This window comes from Eptatretus burgeri, chromosome 10 (assembly GCF_056783735.1).
Source record: "Eptatretus burgeri isolate ZD-2024b chromosome 10, Ebu_testis_v1, whole genome shotgun sequence".
NCBI classification, from domain to species: domain Eukaryota; kingdom Metazoa; phylum Chordata; class Myxini; order Myxiniformes; family Myxinidae; genus Eptatretus; species Eptatretus burgeri.
The window spans coordinates 26,199,878-26,217,329 of NC_140970.1; the positions used below are offsets into that span (position 1 = coordinate 26,199,878).

At 41.8% G+C, this 17,452-nt stretch overlaps 1 protein-coding gene across 6 annotated transcripts in view; it reads right to left on the reverse strand.

The window, feature by feature from the left end:
* Positions 1 to 17,452, reverse strand: part of CACNA2D3 (calcium voltage-gated channel auxiliary subunit alpha2delta 3) — a 390,026-nt gene that overhangs the window by 1,002 nt on the left and 371,572 nt on the right. For 3 of the 6 annotated variants that reach the window (XM_085897494.1, XM_085897491.1, XM_085897497.1), the window contains 7 exons: positions 17,012 to 17,082; positions 16,062 to 16,137; positions 15,620 to 15,672; positions 7,632 to 7,687; positions 7,432 to 7,449; positions 4,904 to 5,021; positions 1 to 619 (listed from right to left, as the gene is read on the reverse strand). The exon at positions 1 to 619 is cut by the window's left edge. In XM_085897494.1, coding sequence (XP_085753620.1) covers positions 496 to 619; positions 4,904 to 5,021; positions 7,432 to 7,449; positions 7,632 to 7,687; positions 15,620 to 15,672; positions 16,062 to 16,137; positions 17,012 to 17,082 — 516 coding nt within the window. In that variant the 3' untranslated portion in view covers positions 1 to 495. Of the gene's footprint in view, positions 620 to 4,903; positions 5,022 to 7,431; positions 7,532 to 7,631; positions 7,688 to 15,619; positions 15,673 to 16,061; positions 16,138 to 17,011; positions 17,083 to 17,452 lie in introns of those variants that run through there. The other 3 variants (XM_085897493.1, XM_085897492.1, XM_085897495.1) reach the window with 3 other exon arrangements.

Below are 17,452 nucleotides of genomic sequence, written 5' to 3' on the forward strand. Positions count from 1 at the left end.
TGATGGGTTTGACTTTCCCTTTCTCCTTAAAAGCATTTGTTGTGTCACGTCCAATATATGCTTGGAGAGCTCGAAGCGCTGCATGATTTTCCTGTGTGTAGGGTCATGTAAATTCCGTCATGTTGATTCGCTCCTTATTGTTTCCTATAACAGTACCAAACAAAATAGTGATGCCTTTGAGTCTCTTGATGTCTCTTCATGATTATGCACATGAGCGAATTAACATACAAACATTACGTATTAAAGGGGAAATGCATAACCTCTATTTTGGTACCAGTTTTGTTCTTCTATCTTTAAAAATTTAACGAGATATGCTCGATTTACTGATCTGGATGCAATGGTTCAATTTTCGATAGATTGCCATGGAAACAGCTCAATTTGATATCAAGCAGAAGAGTGATTTTGAAAAAAAAAACATGAAAAATTGTCCGGGATGGTGGACGGTGGACTTTACTGCCCCCCTGGCCTATTATGGTTCTTTTGAGCTTTACATTTTCAAAGGATATGCCTGATCTCCGTCTGCTTCAGCAGCAAGTGTGGAACTTGGTCACAGGGACATCTGGTGTCCACTAGGAGCAGCAGGAGGTTACTGTCTGGCACTTTCTGCACCACGAACTGCCTGTGAAATGATATGTTATGGAGGTCTCATTCATAAATACGACATTGTATATCCATTGTTACACTCTGGGCACAACAGCTTGAAGCAGGTTTAAAGCTTAAGTAACTAAATCTTTTATCGATACAGTTAATATCGATAGTTTTTTTTTGTCAATACATTTGAAACTGCATCACAACAAAAAAATCCAAAATGTGACAGCAGCAACTGAGATGATCATAACATGCTCATACATTGATGGCTGTGGATGATTGTCTTTTTTAAAATTGTGGTCGTACTGCTTCGTAACATGAACTACAGCAAATCCATATCAACATTCATAACATATCTACCTGTCAAGTCTCTTCAAATAAGTTCTGCCTGCAACTGCTCAAACCAAATCAGAAGGGGACCATCGGATTACCCTCTGCCCGGATTACACACCTGTTCCACCAGCGGTGTTTCCAGAGACGTCTGGCTCAAAGAAGCAGGATAGGCCTTCCCCCCAAGACACAGGAGCATCAGTGATGGGTTACCAGGAGTGTTTGGGGGAAGTAGTACTTGCTGCAGGGAGCCTCCAATCTTTCCATCAATGCTGGGAGGGCATCATGAGCGACAAATTTGTTTTGTTGATTGTCTGTCTGCTTCAAAGTAGAATTGGAGTCACTCCTTCAAGGAGGTGACCTTTGCAGGAAAACATCCTTGCCACAGGATCCCACAGCACCACAGGCTCTGACCTGAAAAATCCAGGCCCTTCTCGAGAAAAAGGCAATTAAGTTAAAGGATCACCATGGTCTATGTCTGATGGTGTCATCCCCAAACGCTCTGTGAGACTGCTGATGGATTAAAATTTAAAGGAATTAAATCAGTATATCCACAGCCCCTCATCGCATGGAAATGCTCCATTCCAGATTTCCACAGCTGACACCAGGGGAATGGGCAGTAAACCTGGATTTAAGAGATGCATACCTGCATATTCCCATGCACACAGAGTCCCTTTATTTGTTGGGGTTCACCATGGTGGATCGGGTCTTCAGATATACCACCCTGCCCTTTGGCCTCAAGCCTGTCCACTGAGTCTTCACCAGATTGATGCAGGTAGTGGTGACGACACTCCATCAACAAAGCATATCAATTTTTGCTACCTTGATGACTGGTTGCTAATGGCAGGGTCAGAGTAACTCCTCCGAGACAACTTGCAAATTACCATCACATTTGTCGAATCTCTCAGCCAATTTATCAATTGGGAGAAGCCTGGTTTGACTCCTTCCCAATTCCTCGCTTTCATAGTGGTGGACCTCGACTTTCCAGCTCAGCTGGTGTGCTGAGGTGGTCAGGGCAGTGGGTAGTCTGACGGTCTGCCTCTGCTTTGGTTTGGGCATCTGAAGGCAGGGTGAACTTGAAGAGACTTGACAGGTAGGTATAAGTTACTCATACATAGAATGATCACTACTGCTCATTACACTGTTGAATAAATCTCCTCGTATCCTTTCTTCTTGAACAATAATCCATTTTACCATCACTTTCACTCCTGTTTTCCATATCCCTTCCTGGGCAATATGTAAGCCCATTTACAAGAATCCTCCATGCAAATGCAGTCCAACCTTCCAGATTTCAATAACGTGTCTTCATCATCGTTGTGATGTGTTTGCTTGCTTTGCCAATTGTGCTCTTCAACAATGGAAATCGTCTTTTCAGAATTGTTTGGGACACAGATGTGCACATTTCCCTCTCAACTCTTTCTGGACTGCTTCTTCAGGTCTTACCCTTACCTTTGACCCAACACCACCCCTAATAACACAACACCTCTCACCTCGTTTTGCACCACCCAACCATTTTTATATAGTCTACAAACATCAGAAGCCTCTGTGCTAAACTTGAGGGTATCTCTCTACAGATTGCTACCTCATCTGCAGATGTTATCTGTCCAATAGTAACCTTTCTTTCATAACATTTCTGGGATTTTCCAAATCTCCCCAATTACTTATTGTACTGCTTGGACAGAAACAATGCTTGTGATGGTGGAAGTGTTGTGATCTATACCAGGATCATCCCATCACCACACACATGACATTCCTTACCCCCTCTGGAACACCCTTGGTTCTGTCGACATATTCGGTGTGTGTGTATGCATCTTCTACCACGCTCCCAGATATGATGATCTGTGTGTGAGCTCTATCAGCCAACTATCCTTTCCTATCTTCCCATCTCAACTCTCTTTCGAGTTGATGATGGTGGGGGGGGGGGGATAAAGGGGAAGGGGAGAAGGAGACACACCAGCTAAAACACAGCACGAAGAGGAAGGAGAAAATGGGGATGAAATAGAAAAAGAACACACTAACTAAAATGAAAAGAGGTGAAAGAGATAACCTGGAAAACGTGAGTGCTTGGGAATGGGGTCATTTGGGGTAGAAGAGATCAAGAGTATGGATGGAAGATGACCTTGGGTGGTGATGAAAAGCTGTTGAAGCCTGAAGGGAAGAATGGGACTGACCAGACTGAGGAAGTTGGTTCCCCAAGCGAGAGAAAAGAGGAACAAACGAGTGTATGTGAGCAGTGAGCCTGGATTTTAGGAGTGACTGGCAGATTGAGAGTCCCATGCAGAAACCTGGGATGGAAAGAGCCAAAAGAGGGCAGAGGGTTGGGTGCAAGACCAAAAAGGAGGTGGTAGAATGCAGAGGCCACCCACCTCTCTGCAATGTGAGAATAACAAGTCTTGACATTCTGCTTCATCATGGGAGATCCCAATGAATTTGAGGACCTCACTTTCCACTGCATCAATAAGTGCAAGGTGTGTGGCAGGGCACCAGGCCACAGGGGGGAGGGCAAGTACTCCAAGCTGTGAATGAAGACCTTGAAGGTTGTCAAAAGTTCAGATTGGCCAAGGAAAGACCTTGCATTATGAAGGATGCCCAGATGTCAGCTTGCTTCGGAGGGCATCTTGGAAATATAGGCTGCCCAAGAAAGATCATGGCTGGTGGTAAGGCCCAAAGGATTCGAGTGACTTAACCTCTTCAAGTGGTTTGTTTCGGAAATAGATGGGTTTGCCAGATGGTCCTTTTGAAGAGACAAGGTGAGAGTGTGAGATTTATCAGGGATTGAAAGACCCCAAGTGTTGGACCAGTTCCTGCTTCTGTCAAGGTCTGCAGAGAGGGAAGAGTCTACTGCCTGCCTGGCTGAAAGATGAGAGATTACACGGCAGAATGGAATCATTAGCAAAGTGAGAGGCAGTATTTTCCAGGGAATCAGAAAGATCATTGATAAAGATGAGGAACAACACTAACCCAAGACACTATCTTGGGGAACTCCAGCCTTGACAGGGAAAGGAGATTAGAGGATCCAATTAAGAAAGAGCGACACGCTGACGACGGGAGCAGCGGAAGGAAGTCAGTGAATCATGAGAGGAGGTGGCATTGGATGCCAGTAGTGGAGCTTCTTGACCTCACCCTCAGTCATATCCTGTCTTGGGCAACTCGCATCTCCGAACGGGCCTTCAAAGCTGGTGGCCACCTCATAATTTTATGTAAAGCCAAGTCCTACCACTGCAGTCCTCAGTTTACAATGGTATACAACGTCTTCATCCAAAGTGTCATAGAATATGGCTCCCCCCTGTGTATTGGTGCTGCTGCTGCTTCCTATGTTGCGCACCTTGTGGCCAAAGAATATAAAGCTTTCTGTGCTCTTGGCATCTCACAACTGGAGGATGAGTATTATGGTTTGCTTCTTGCTGACTGCAGCCAGGTTGGTGGCCTTCATCTTTTCCTGACTTCTGGTCTTGTTCCTCCACTCTCATCTCTTTGTAGAACACCTTGCTTTCCAGATAATGTTTTTGATCAGAAACCCTTTAGCTGTCCTCTCCCCAAAACAAAGGTCAACAGGTCCATCCCCTCCTCCTCTTGTCATTTTCAAAAGTGTTATTTCCCTTACACTTACAGGCCTGGCAGCAGAGCAATAGTCCATCCTCAATAGTCAGGATGTAACACGAAATACTGGCATACGTAGCTAATTATGTTTTGTTTTGTTTTTTTAACAAAATGATTCAATAAGCCAATGAAAATTAATCACCTCGGCCTTCTCCAATCAGTTGTTCATCTTCACTGAATATTGGTAACTCGCTCTCACCTTCAGGCTGTTGCATTTTGAGTGATATTCCTCACCCAACATCATTCTTGAACCTCATTCTAGATACTTTTGGAAAACCCTCACCATGCTTATGTTATAAGTTTTCATGAATACAGACTTGAATGATACTTTGGAACATTACTCCATCATTAAAACTGCTGCTTTTTCTCCACTATCCATACTGACCTCTCACAATCCCCACAGTCAATACTTCCAGTGGTTTCTTGCATGGAAAGCTCTGCCCAAAAGGTAGGGTACTGCTTGTGGCATGGTTGCAGTTTGTCCTGTCGCTTTGGCCGTTGGGCTGCAATGGGAAAGGGAAGGTAAAGAGTGATTGGTGTGTGAGGTGCGGCGAGAAAGACTACAAATGCAATGCATACAATTCATATGTAACATATGCTTAAAAAGTAGGAATTAAGCTGAGAGATTTCAGGTTTGAGTCTATTAATGGGGTTTGCGTCTGTTTCAAATGTGCACAGTCGCTCTATAAATACGATTGATGTGGCTTGCAAACAACCTCGAAACATGAATTTGTTTATTGAGCAAATGCTGCTTCCCAGATAACAAACGCATTTCTGAGATAGCAAGCATCTGTTTCCTGGTATAACCTTCCTGTTTCCTCAATCGTCTGAGATAACCTGGTGCCAAAGCATATCGCAGAAGACCTGACCAATTCCTACCCACAGTTTTAGGCTGGAATTTGTAATTTGTTCAAGGTGCTGGCAATAACTCATCTACTGTGTAATAGACACCGTTGGATATTTAACGTCCACAACAAAATGCTGGCAGATGAGTTATCTGGCTTAACTTCCTAACAATGGAGGGCACACACAGTGATGCCTCACCCTCTGTACGAAACACCAGGATAACCTAGGTGAGACACCTCTAATCTATCCTGCCAGCTCGGGGAGATGGAAGGACCATAACCTTTAAAAATATGACCACTGGACCTGTTGCTTATCTGGGCCCAGGCCTAATGTTTAACTAAAATTTGGTAGCATTTTGACTCGTGAGTCTGGAGAGGAAGGTTTTTGAAGGAATTTACGCATTTTTCCAAAACATTTATTAAGTCCGCCATTTGACATGACACAGGTCATGTGATCGGCATGACCTCCACAATTTAAATCATGACCCTGCCCGAATATTGGAACCAAAATTTGGTAGCATTCTAACTAGTGGGTCTCGAGAGGAAGGTTTTTGAAGGAATTCACACAATTTTCCCAAACATTTATTAAGCCGGCTATTTAGACACACTTCCGGTCACGTGATCAGCATGACTTATGCAATATAATTAACATCCCCAACCTAGCCTAATGTTGCAACCCAAATTTGGTAGCATTTTGACTGGTGGCTCTCGAGAAGATTTTTGGAAGGAATTTGCGTAACGGCCATTTTGACACACTTCCAGTCATGTGATCAGCATGGCCTCTGTAATTTAACATCAGGACCTTATTCTAATGTTGTAACCCAAATTTGGTAGCATTCTGACTGGTGGGTCTGGAGAAGAATATTTTTGAATGAATTTACGTGATTTTCCCAAAAATTCACTGAGTCAGCTATTTTGACATACTTCCGGTCACGTGATTGGCATGATTTCAGCAATTTAACATTCCTACTCTAGCCTAATGTTGTAACCCAAATTTGGTAGCATTCTAACTGGTGGATCAGGGGATTTTGGAAGGAATATGCGAGACCGCCATTTTGACTCACTTCCGGTCGCATGATCAGCATGGTCTCCGTAATTTAACATTAGGAGGACCCTGTCAACCCAAATTTGGTAGCATTCTGACTGGTGGGTCTGGAGAAAAATATTTTGAAGAAATTTACTTAGTCAGCCATTTTGACCTCCTTAAAGTCATGCTATTGGCACGAGCTTTGCATTCCCCGTTACCAGTCAGGAGAGGAACGTTGCTGCCAAATTTCAGCTGAATCGGCCCAGCGGTTTGGCTGGAGAAGTCGAAATAGGAGACGGACAGACGGACAGACTGTGTGCGATGACAATACCTTATCTGGAATTACTCCAGATAAGCTAAAAATGGGTGGGTTTTTTTTCTCAATTTTTCAATAACAAATTGAACCTTATTTATGAACATGTGTGAATGTGCCTGTTTAACCTTTTCCACGCTCTGAAAAGCAATGGGTTAGGTTTGTCACAACACGCTGTTCAGTTATGTTTTCAAAAAACAGGTATTTAATATAGTTCTGTACAAAAGACTGTTCAGGAGGAACTTTCATAATGGGACATACTCGTATTCTGCATACAAAACCAATTTGAAGAGAGGAAGGCAGGAATCGAGAACGATACATTCGAGAAAAGGAATGCAAGGAGGGAGGATGGGATAGGAAATAAAGAACAGGGGATGATCTATCGTTGAGTGTGGGGAAAGGGGGAACGAAGGTTTGAAGAAGATTCGAGTGAGGAGATGTATGAAACGCACTGGAGGGGGAGAAGGTTGATGTCAACTGATTGTTAATAAAAAGTCCTTTATCTTCCAATACATTAAAACATATTTTTTTTACCACCAGTAAAATGTTTGGTCAATACATGCTGTGCTCAATTTAGGATAAAGATGATCTCTCTCTCTCTCTCCCCCTCCCTCCACTAACCACCGCCATGTAATAAAATGAAGAAATATCATGATGAATGAATGAGTGATGAGAAGGTGTCGTGATCAAAGGTAAAATGTGTTGGGGGGGGGGGGCGCTCTACTCACGCGGCGTGCAGGACCTCGCTGGGTGAAGGAACAAGGTGGGGAGATGGTAAGGCGACGCCATGGTGAGGCTGGATACGTTATTATGAAGGCATGCGTTGTACTTTGAAATGGGACCATGAAAACATGGAATAAAACATGGAATTTCAGGTGCTTTGTGTGAGAGGTCTTATGGTAGTGAATTTGATATCCGCATGCATTACCTGAGACGATATGTTCGTAGCTCCATGACACACGGAAATTGAACTCCAGTAGGAACCTGCCACATGAACAGAACGTCAGGTTGATGAGGGGGTGACAGTTTTTGATCAATTATTTACTGTTTGCTGGTAACTTAGTTACATGACTGTAATTATTGGTTCTCGGTGGTGGCTCGCCGAGGCAAGTAAGGAGGTGACAGTCGTCCAACAGTTCGCTTTCTCGGCAAATCCGGGTTCTACTTTCGGTAAAATGTGACCGTTCTACTAGTATGAGAATGTGCAGGACATGATGTATGCCAGAACCACAAGGTCTTGTGAGCACTCTCAAACATTTTTGGAGATGTGGTTTGTGGATAAGACCAAACATTGCTTCTTAGAACCACACAATAGTCCAGCACCATAATGAACGAGGGAACAATTTAACCAAATAATGCAGTTGATAATTTTAAGACTCCCCAGTTTCAATTCATTAATTCAAGTAAATGTAATGTGGATCGTCATTGGCAATTTGAATGCCGCACATTTTTTATGCCTCTGCAGCCAAAGGCAGTCATGTTTTCGAGTTTTAAGGTATCGTCTTTCAGTCGGAGAATGGTTAATTCATGGATTGGTCTCCCAGAGAGATAGTGGCAGTGGAGGGTGTGGATATGTTTAAGTCTGAATTAGATGGGTCCCCGGATGCATTGGAGATGGAGGGGTATGTGGATATTGGTGTGAATTGAAGCTAGCATGTGTATGTATCGGTGATGGATGCTACCTTAGTGCAGCACAGCCATGATGGGCTGAATGGTCTCCTCCTGCGCAAAAGTTCCTTGTGTCTACAGGTTGTCTGTCTGGCTGTGCATAATCCATGCATGGGTTTAAAAGGTTAAAGGTCAATGGTTATGTGACCTTTAATTGAAAATTATTGTTACACAATAACTTGTGAACCACTGAGGGGACTACAGTCATTCTTGGTACAAGTATAGGTTGTAATACAAAGAGGAACATGAACGAATTCCATTTTGTGTGGAATGGGTCAAAGTTCAAAGGTCATTTGCCCTTTGAGAATCATTGCGCAGACTATAGCTCGAGTTTGAAGCATGTGATATTAACTTTCTCTTCTAATTATCTCTTCTCTCATGTGACCTTGAATTTGGATCAAAGATGACAGTGGGTTGCCATCTAAGGTGCTCAGAAGCAAATCCATCGACACATTTGTGTCAAATTAAATTTTCTTGTCTTTTCGAGTGACAGCTTCAAAAGCAGAGCTTATGGGACAAACATCTGCACCGATTTACTTTGGGGTTATACATAAAATGCGTGACTCTCTTTTTGGCAGTTTTCTGACACCCTCTGTCCCCACTGTGATGCTCAGTGATGCTTTGCCTGACCCCTCCACCCCCCACCCCCCACATTCCCTCCCCGTCCCACCCAAACCCTAAAAAAAAAATGACTGAATGAGCTATGTGGCCTACTTAAGATTTCGATCAACTTAAATTCTGCAAGTTTTTGTTTTATCGGTGGCATCCAACAGCTCGGTCAATGACATCATGCTGCCCTTCAGCTCCCTCCAAATTTTACAAACTTCTAGTTGAACTTCCTGCGTTCTCCTTTTTGGAAATGCCCTCTTGTAGCTTCGAATGAATTATTTAAATTGCACCTCTGCCATTTTGGATGAATTCAACCGAAAGTATGGTCGTTCTAAATTGACACGTCCTGCCATGGTGAAGGGAAATCAAAGATGGCTGCGCCCATGAAGATGGTGTCATATGACTGTGGTCCTGACACCCGTCCTCCCTTTGATGCTTTAGGAAATACCCCCAACCCCAGTCCCGCCACCCCTCCCCCAAAAGCATCACAGATTTTGTGTACGGCAACCTTGACAAATAATTGCTCGGTACTGCAATATCTAAAGGTAGCTGAAAAGAAAGACATTGCCTTAGCTTTTCGCCTTGCACTTCTCAGAACAAATGCAAGAATACTGGGCATCAAAGATCAAAGCAATTTATACTCAGACGTGGTTGCTAGTTAACCCATGTGACTGGCGCTGATTGGCTAATGTTGACATAAGTCATCGCCGCGAGGTACTGAGAATATCTAAGACTTCCCACAGTGCTGCAGTTGCTTCAAACCAAGTGGCAGTGCATTTGCACAAACCCTTTTTGCTCGCAATTAATGAGACTGCATTGTATAAATGTAGCTTCAGGTATACATACATGTGCCACACTGTGTGCTTGGGATCACAATCCCAAACCATGAGTCAGTATGATTGTTTTCAGCGCATTCTCAATTGGTCAGCAGAAGCTGTCCAATCGCAGAATTGCAATTTTTGGCTAAGTATTTTGGTTGTGTCTTTGCATAGATAGATGACCTGGTTGTTTAAAATCTGGACTTAGACTGGTTTGAATTGCCAATGGAACATGCTGCTTTGTTCGGTCCTCCAATTTTGGGGATGTATGGTCTATGTACCTGGCATTACACTGGCACTAAAACTCATAACATTATTGAATTTTGGGGTAGTTTTTTGGATAGGTGGGAGCATCTTATGGGAAGTAAATACCACTCGCATTGTGACCATATCAATAACAGCACAACCAACACCTATTGCTTAACCTGTTCAAATTTTTGAGAAATTTTACCTCTCCAAAGCAGCATGAGGTAAACCGACCACTTATCCAGGTGCTAAGATGGCGTCCTTCGACCAGTTCGCAATTTTGCACGACACACACCCAACGATGACTTGCTCAGGGTAGCCATTATCATACAGAACACCTTTAAGAATGGTGAGAAGGTGTCTGTCGACCAAGCTTTGTATTGCTTGTTCTGCCTTGGGTCAAATGATAAATTCAAACTGCCCCCAACTAGCGATGCAGCACAGTCTGAGGTCTAATTATCAAGCGGCAGTGCACCGTCGGGCCTTTCTACAGAGAAATCGCCACATCCAGTCCTCATGGCCATGGATAGAAGGTGGAAGGAACTACACTCAACCTGGTTTGGATGACAAAAGATCCCCTCCCCCAAACAATGATTCATGTTGTACATTGTAAATGTGTGACAACAAGGTGCATAAAAACACAATGTTCATGGAAGTGCAACGGCATCCCATGCACCGACCTTTGTGACTGTGGAGATTGCAATAACATGGACAAGTCGGCGCTTTTGCCTAGCTTATTGCCCGACATCGATCTAAACTTGACAATCAGTCTTAATACTGTACTTTTGTTTGTCTATTTGCATTTGATTTTTTCAGTTCTCCCTCTTCAAGAATGGATTGATTCGAGTTCAATAAACTGAGCAACTGTTTCCATAAAGTTTAGTTATTGTTTGAGTGAAGTTTACTTCGCAACTGAGCAATAAACGTGTGTATTTTTTTTTAAATGTCAATTATTTCTCACTGGATAATCATTTTTATTCTTGTGCAAGTTTGTTACAGATTAAGTTTACTTTGTTACTCTCTCAGTACGAAATTTTCATGTATTTCAGTATTTATAATTCCAGAACAATCCACCATTACAGTGAGTGCTGCAATGCCCCTTCAGGGAATATCGATTAAAGGTTAATTATATCATATTTGATATGGAATATTGCTTGTGGAAGTTCAGATTCCTATTCAGCGCATCGTTTTCATCAAGAAATGCAAATAATAATTTAATTCCCTTCCGGGTGCCAGAAAATTTGATTTCGAACCATCTTTTGGTTAATAGAGTCAAATAGATGATGCGAGCATGTGCCAAACCAAGTGGGGATCTCATCACTACGCCATTCAATTAAGCCTAGATGATACCATCAAAACTGAAAACAACTTCGCTCGTTGCTGCCCACGTTCATGAGCTCCGCAATGACCGATTCGGAAATTGACGGCGATTTGAGATTGGTGTGGTATAGCGATGGTGTGCAAATATCGATGACTTCCTTGAGTGGAACATTTATGAACAAGCCCGAGATGTCAAACAAACACATAGTCATGGCATTGCTGTCTAGCTCTGATTCACGCATTGTTTTCGTAAAGGTGAATGAGTCTAACAGTATAATTGCAAAATTATATCAATAAATGGCTGCGGTAATTCATTCATCAACCACTTAGCCAATTCATGTTGCATGGAGCTTGTCATTGATAAGATCGAACGAAAGGGGAAAAATCTTTGGGGATTTTTGGTAAACCATACTTATGAGGGCATTCATTAGTTTACTGTATTTTGTTCTTCGCTTGAATCAGAATACAAAATTGAAGACGAAATAATATAGATTTGCTTCCCCACAAATATAATGGCAGTGAACTCTGGAGATAGAGATCGAGACATTATGGAGGATGCCGATGGATAGACATCTCTACAGGAAAGTCCAAGACACACCAGAATTTAATTTTTCTTTCTCAAAATACAAGGATACATATATGTTGTTGTTCGTCTTTCGGCTGCTCCCGTTAGGGGTCGCCACAGCGGATCATCCGTTATGATCCGCATACCGATTTGGCACAGGTTTTACGCCGGATGCCCTTCCTGACGCAACCCTGGTCGCCTCATATGACACAGGGATATGGTACACCTATTTTAACCGGGGTATACACCGGGCCAGTACACTGGTACTCACTTCGCGGACCTCGGAAGGATGACAGGCTGAGTCAACCCCCTGGTGTTTTAATTCAGTGGCCCAGCGGGACTTGAACTCAGGACCTTTTGGATCCCAAGACGCTGCCCTAACCACTGCGCCAACACCAGGCTACAAGGATATATATATATATATATATATATATATATATATATATATATATATATATATATATATATATATATATATATATATATATATATATATATATATATATAATTAGTAAGAATTTTGTGTTACTCATCCAAGCTATATGTTGAAGAATAAAACGTTAGCATTTCTTGGACAATTACGAGTATCTTGTTCGAAAAACATTTTCAACACCCCTCATGCTCCCAAGGAAAATCTTTCACCCTGCCGAACAGAGCCGGTAACCTGGCAGTATAACTGCACTCGGTTGTGGTAGTAAGTCATGAGGTACGACATTTCGCCAATTCGCAAAGGCTGTGGCAATCAATTTTCGAGGAACAAAACAAGCTTTTTCACAATTGCAAAGGTTAATAATATTGAACCTTTCATCTCTTGCTGTCCATGGTCATCATCCAGCAGAGCAAGGAAGAAAGAAAACGATTAGGAATGCCACTGTGCAAACAAACCAGCTGTTATAAGTATAGGGACAAAACTTTTCAGTTTGCTCGCTTTGCACTACTCTTACCATTAATCTCAGTTAAGTTATATCTTCAGTCTTGTTCATTGTAAACCAATACAGTGCGAGAGAAAGTTTACACTCCCTTTCAAAATTTTCACCTTTTGTTACCTTCGCATTCTGCGAAAGGTTATGTTTTGGTCAGAGTGTATTTATTTATTTATTTATTTATTTGTTTGTAATCTTGTGATTCGTATAACTCAAAAAGTATTAAACCGATATTGCATGAAATTTGGTGGGATGATTGGTTATTAGCCAGGAATCATTCGATTAGATTTTGGGATCGTTCGGGTCAAAGGTCAAGGTCACGAAAAGGTCAAAATAGTCTTTTTACGATAACACGGTCAATTTTTATTCAATTTGCATGCAACTGACGCCAAAATGTTCAGAATTCAACGCCTCATCTTGTGATATGCAATATGACACAATGACGACCATACTCTTGTTACCGGTTAGGGGTCAAAGGTCAGGGGGGTCACGACCTTGAAAAATATGCGGTTTTTGTCATAACGCGGTCAATTCTTGTCTGCTTTACATGAACCCAGCACCAAAATGTTCAGAATTTAATGCCCAATCTTGTGACACAATGAAGTCATAATACATGTCACCGGTTGGGGTAAAATGTCGGGGGGGGGTCACGCCCTTGAAAAATATGCGGTTTTCGGCATAACTCAGTCAATTCTTGTTCGATTTGCATGAAACCAGCATCAAACGAGATTATCTTCTCTTGTTGAAACGTTGTATTCACCGAGCTTGCGAGTGAAGACTCGCCAAAACGACGTGAGTTGATTGTTGTTTAGTCCGTAGCCCCCGAAAGTCGGGGGAGGGTCATGACATTATAGATATGTGGTTTGTGTCATAAGACCATTCATATGAAACCAGTTCCCCACACATACCAAGAACAAAAAAAGTAGTGGCGGCAAAGGTATGCGCTCTATGAGTGCCCGTTCTAGTTGCCTTATACCCTGGAATTAAATTACATTAAATCAGACTTTGTCCACCTTCATTTACACATCATAACCTACAACTTCCAAGTGAGAAACAAATTCTACAAATTTCAGAAAATTAATTAAAAATACAAAACGAGAATATCTTGGTTGCAATAAGTGTCCACCCCCCTGAGTTAATACTTGGTGGAAGCACCTTTGACAGCAATTACAGCTGTGAGTCTGTTGGGATGGGTCTCCACTAACTTTGCACACCTTGATTAGGCAATATTTGGCCATTCTTCTGCACAAAACTGTTCAAGATCAGTCAAGTTGCACGGGACCGTTGATGGACAGCGATCTTCAAGTAATGCCACAGATTTTTGATTGGATTTAGGTCGGGGCTCTGACTGGACTACTCGAAGACATTTATCTTTTTGTTCCTTAGCCACTCAAGTGTTGCTTTGGCTGTGTGCTTTGGGTCAGAGTCATGTTGCAAGTTGAACTTCCGTCCCAATTTCAGCTTTCTTGTAGAGTTTTCCTCTTGGATTGCAGGTTTTCCTCTTGGATTTTTCTATATTTTGCTGCATCCATTTTCCCTTCTCTCCTGACAAGTGCCCAGTGCCTGCTAATGAGAAACATCCCCATAACATGATGCTGCCACCACCATGCTTCACAGTTGGGATGGTGTTCTTTGGGTGATGTGCTGTTGGGTTTGCACCAAATGTAACGTTTTACATTTCGGCCAAAAAGTTCCATCTTGGTTTGTTAGACCACAAAACTTTTTGCCACACGGATTCGGAATCTCCAGTGTTGTTTTGCATACCTCAAATACGACTCAAGGTGGGGGGTTTTGAGTAATAGCTTTCTTCTTGCCTCCTGGTGTGCTTTGCCATAAAGGCCTGTAGCTCTTCCAAAGTTGCCATTGGCCTCTTGGTGGCCTCTCTGATCAGTCTCATCCTTACTTGCTCGTTCAGTTTGGAGGGACGGCCTGATCGAAGCAGGGGCTTGGTGGTACCATTCGCTTTTCACTTCTTAATGATTTTCTTGACTGTGTTCCAAGGGGTATTCAAGGCCTTTGAAATATTTTTATTCCCATCCCCTGATATGTGCCTTTCCACAACTTTATCCTGGAGGTCTTTTGAAAGCTCCTTAGTGCTCATGGTTGAGTCGTTACTGTGAAATCGCTACCTAGCAGAGGAAACCTAGAGGAACAGCTGATTTTATTCTGAAATAATCAGAGTCATACAATTTAACACAGGTGGAGGCCAATTAACTTGGTGTGTGATTTTGAAGGTGATTGGTTATACCTGAGCTAACTTACAATTGCTATTATAAGGGGGATGGACACTTATCCAATCAAGATATTCTAGTTTTGTATTTGTTATTAATTTTCTGAAATTTGTTTTTCATTTGGAAGTTGTGGGTTACGATGTGTATAGAAAGGTGGAAAAAGTCTGATTTAATGTAGTTTAATTCCAGTGTATAAGGCAACAAAAGGTGAAAATTCTGGAAGGGTGTGTAGACTTTGTGTAGACACTGTAACTTCCCATATTTATTGCTTGAACTGTTGGCTCGATAACCTCCGATATGCCACCCCAAGTGTATGGCGAATATCAATGAATCAGATTTATGTCTTTTCTATTATTTTGATGGCTTACAGTATGTTGTGGAAGATTTGTGTTAATTGTTTTTTTGAAAACGATCGACCTGTTGCTGGTATTACTGGCCTTCTGTTTTTTTGTTTACGATTGAAGCACTTAAGTTTTATGATAATGTCGTTTATAGCATTATTGTTGTGTTATGCTCACATTTGCTGAAGTACTCACATTGCCAGCTCTGCCAGGATCCATCGAATCAGAGTCACTGCGGCACGATAAGGCTGGATAAAGGGTCAGGTTTGGGCACATCAAGTCAAAGGTCATGCATTTGAACAAGTCTCATCTGACATAAGTTCAAATTGGTAGAGGATTTCAGAAGTGAGATTAAAGAAGAAAAAGGAGAGGGTGAGTGAGAGTGAGAATGAGTGCTTTGAAAGAGTGGGGATGTTCAAGGATTGTGTTTGAGAGCAGAACATAGAGGAAATGCACTTTTTTTTAAAGCCTCAGGCTGATATGCTCCACCGTGTCAGTGAACACGCTGCTATTTATTTCCTTGATTTGACTTTAGTGGTGTACAGGTGTTTTTATATGATAGAAAAAAATTGCATATTGTGCTTGTTGAGGAAGTTCAGTCGAACTACAAAGTGTTAAGCACATAGTGGAGATTTACCGACAAGATTATGTTGCTGCTGCTGTTCTCGGATTCCTCCGCCTGACACATTGCCTGGTAATCGTACATTGTGACCCTGGATACACATAAGAATGATACAAATATAAAAACAAAATAATGATGACCTTTTTTTTTTAATCTTAAGTCTGTGGCCGAAATCAAAACACTGTGAATGAAATTGTACTAATTTATAACATAAAATGTAAATATGAAAGCTCATTGGCCATTTGAGGCTATGTCATCCGCTTAAACTACAGGAGTTTGGTGAAAGCATATTTGGCCATAATCTTGAGGAAACAGGATAATTCCAATGAACATGTAACGGAAATTACAGTACAGTATATGTTTGTGTATCTATCTAATCCCTAAAGGCAGTGCCTGCATTGAACAAGAAGTGCAACAATCAAATTCATTCTGCTTAGCATTCCTGAAACGGCAATGCTGGAGCAAATCAGCCACCAAAACGGCCCTGCCTGGGGTCATGCCAGATTGAGTCCTGTGGCTGGATGCAGTGCATTGTGGCAAGAAACATTAATTGGCCTTCGACAAATAAACTTTGGAAGCATGTGGCAAACCCAATGTCATTCCAAATGTGCTGATACCTTTCCAGTCGTTTAGACTGCGGGTCTCATGTGTACAACCATCTAATTTGTTGAAGGAATATCATGCCTGGTGTGACAATTGTCATAAATGTACACGTCTGAACCTAATTAACTGCTCACAACATGTGTTCATTTGTAAGGTAGGTGAGAGGAACTTTCTCTGCCATCATGTGTCATGTTGTTCTCCTCACAGTAAATTGCATCTGTGTCCCTGCTGTTATTTTCTCATTAGTTTTACCCTGCCTTTCCTCCATTGATGAGATTGTTATTGCAATGTACATTTTTCCAGCAAGTCCGTAACACTTTTTCTAAATGTGGTGGTTATTGTTTTGCTTGAATAATGCTTACCTCTGGAAGATTCCCAAGGTAACAAGCTTCGTCATAACTATCCCATCGATTTCTCCAAGGAACAGACCAGTCTGTGGTGCACGCACATTGATGGAATATACCATGATGCCTCATCTAAAATTGTTTTTTTTCCCCGTAAATTACTAAAAGGAACAATTCTTTCTGTCGTGGCCACAAATTTTGGCACCTTGGCATTTTTTTCCAGAAAATTGTTGAAATTAAAAAATATTTTGGTTTCCACATACTTATTTATTTGGTTTGCAGTGGAACAAAACAAAATAAGTTTTAAAAAATTACTAAATCTTAACTTATTCTACACTGAAATCCTAAAATGGCCCAGACAATATTATTGGCACCTTTTAGAAGTTGTTCGATATAATTAGATTACTGCTCAGTGGAAACAACAATCAAGATGCTTCTTTCAATATCCGATCGTGCGTT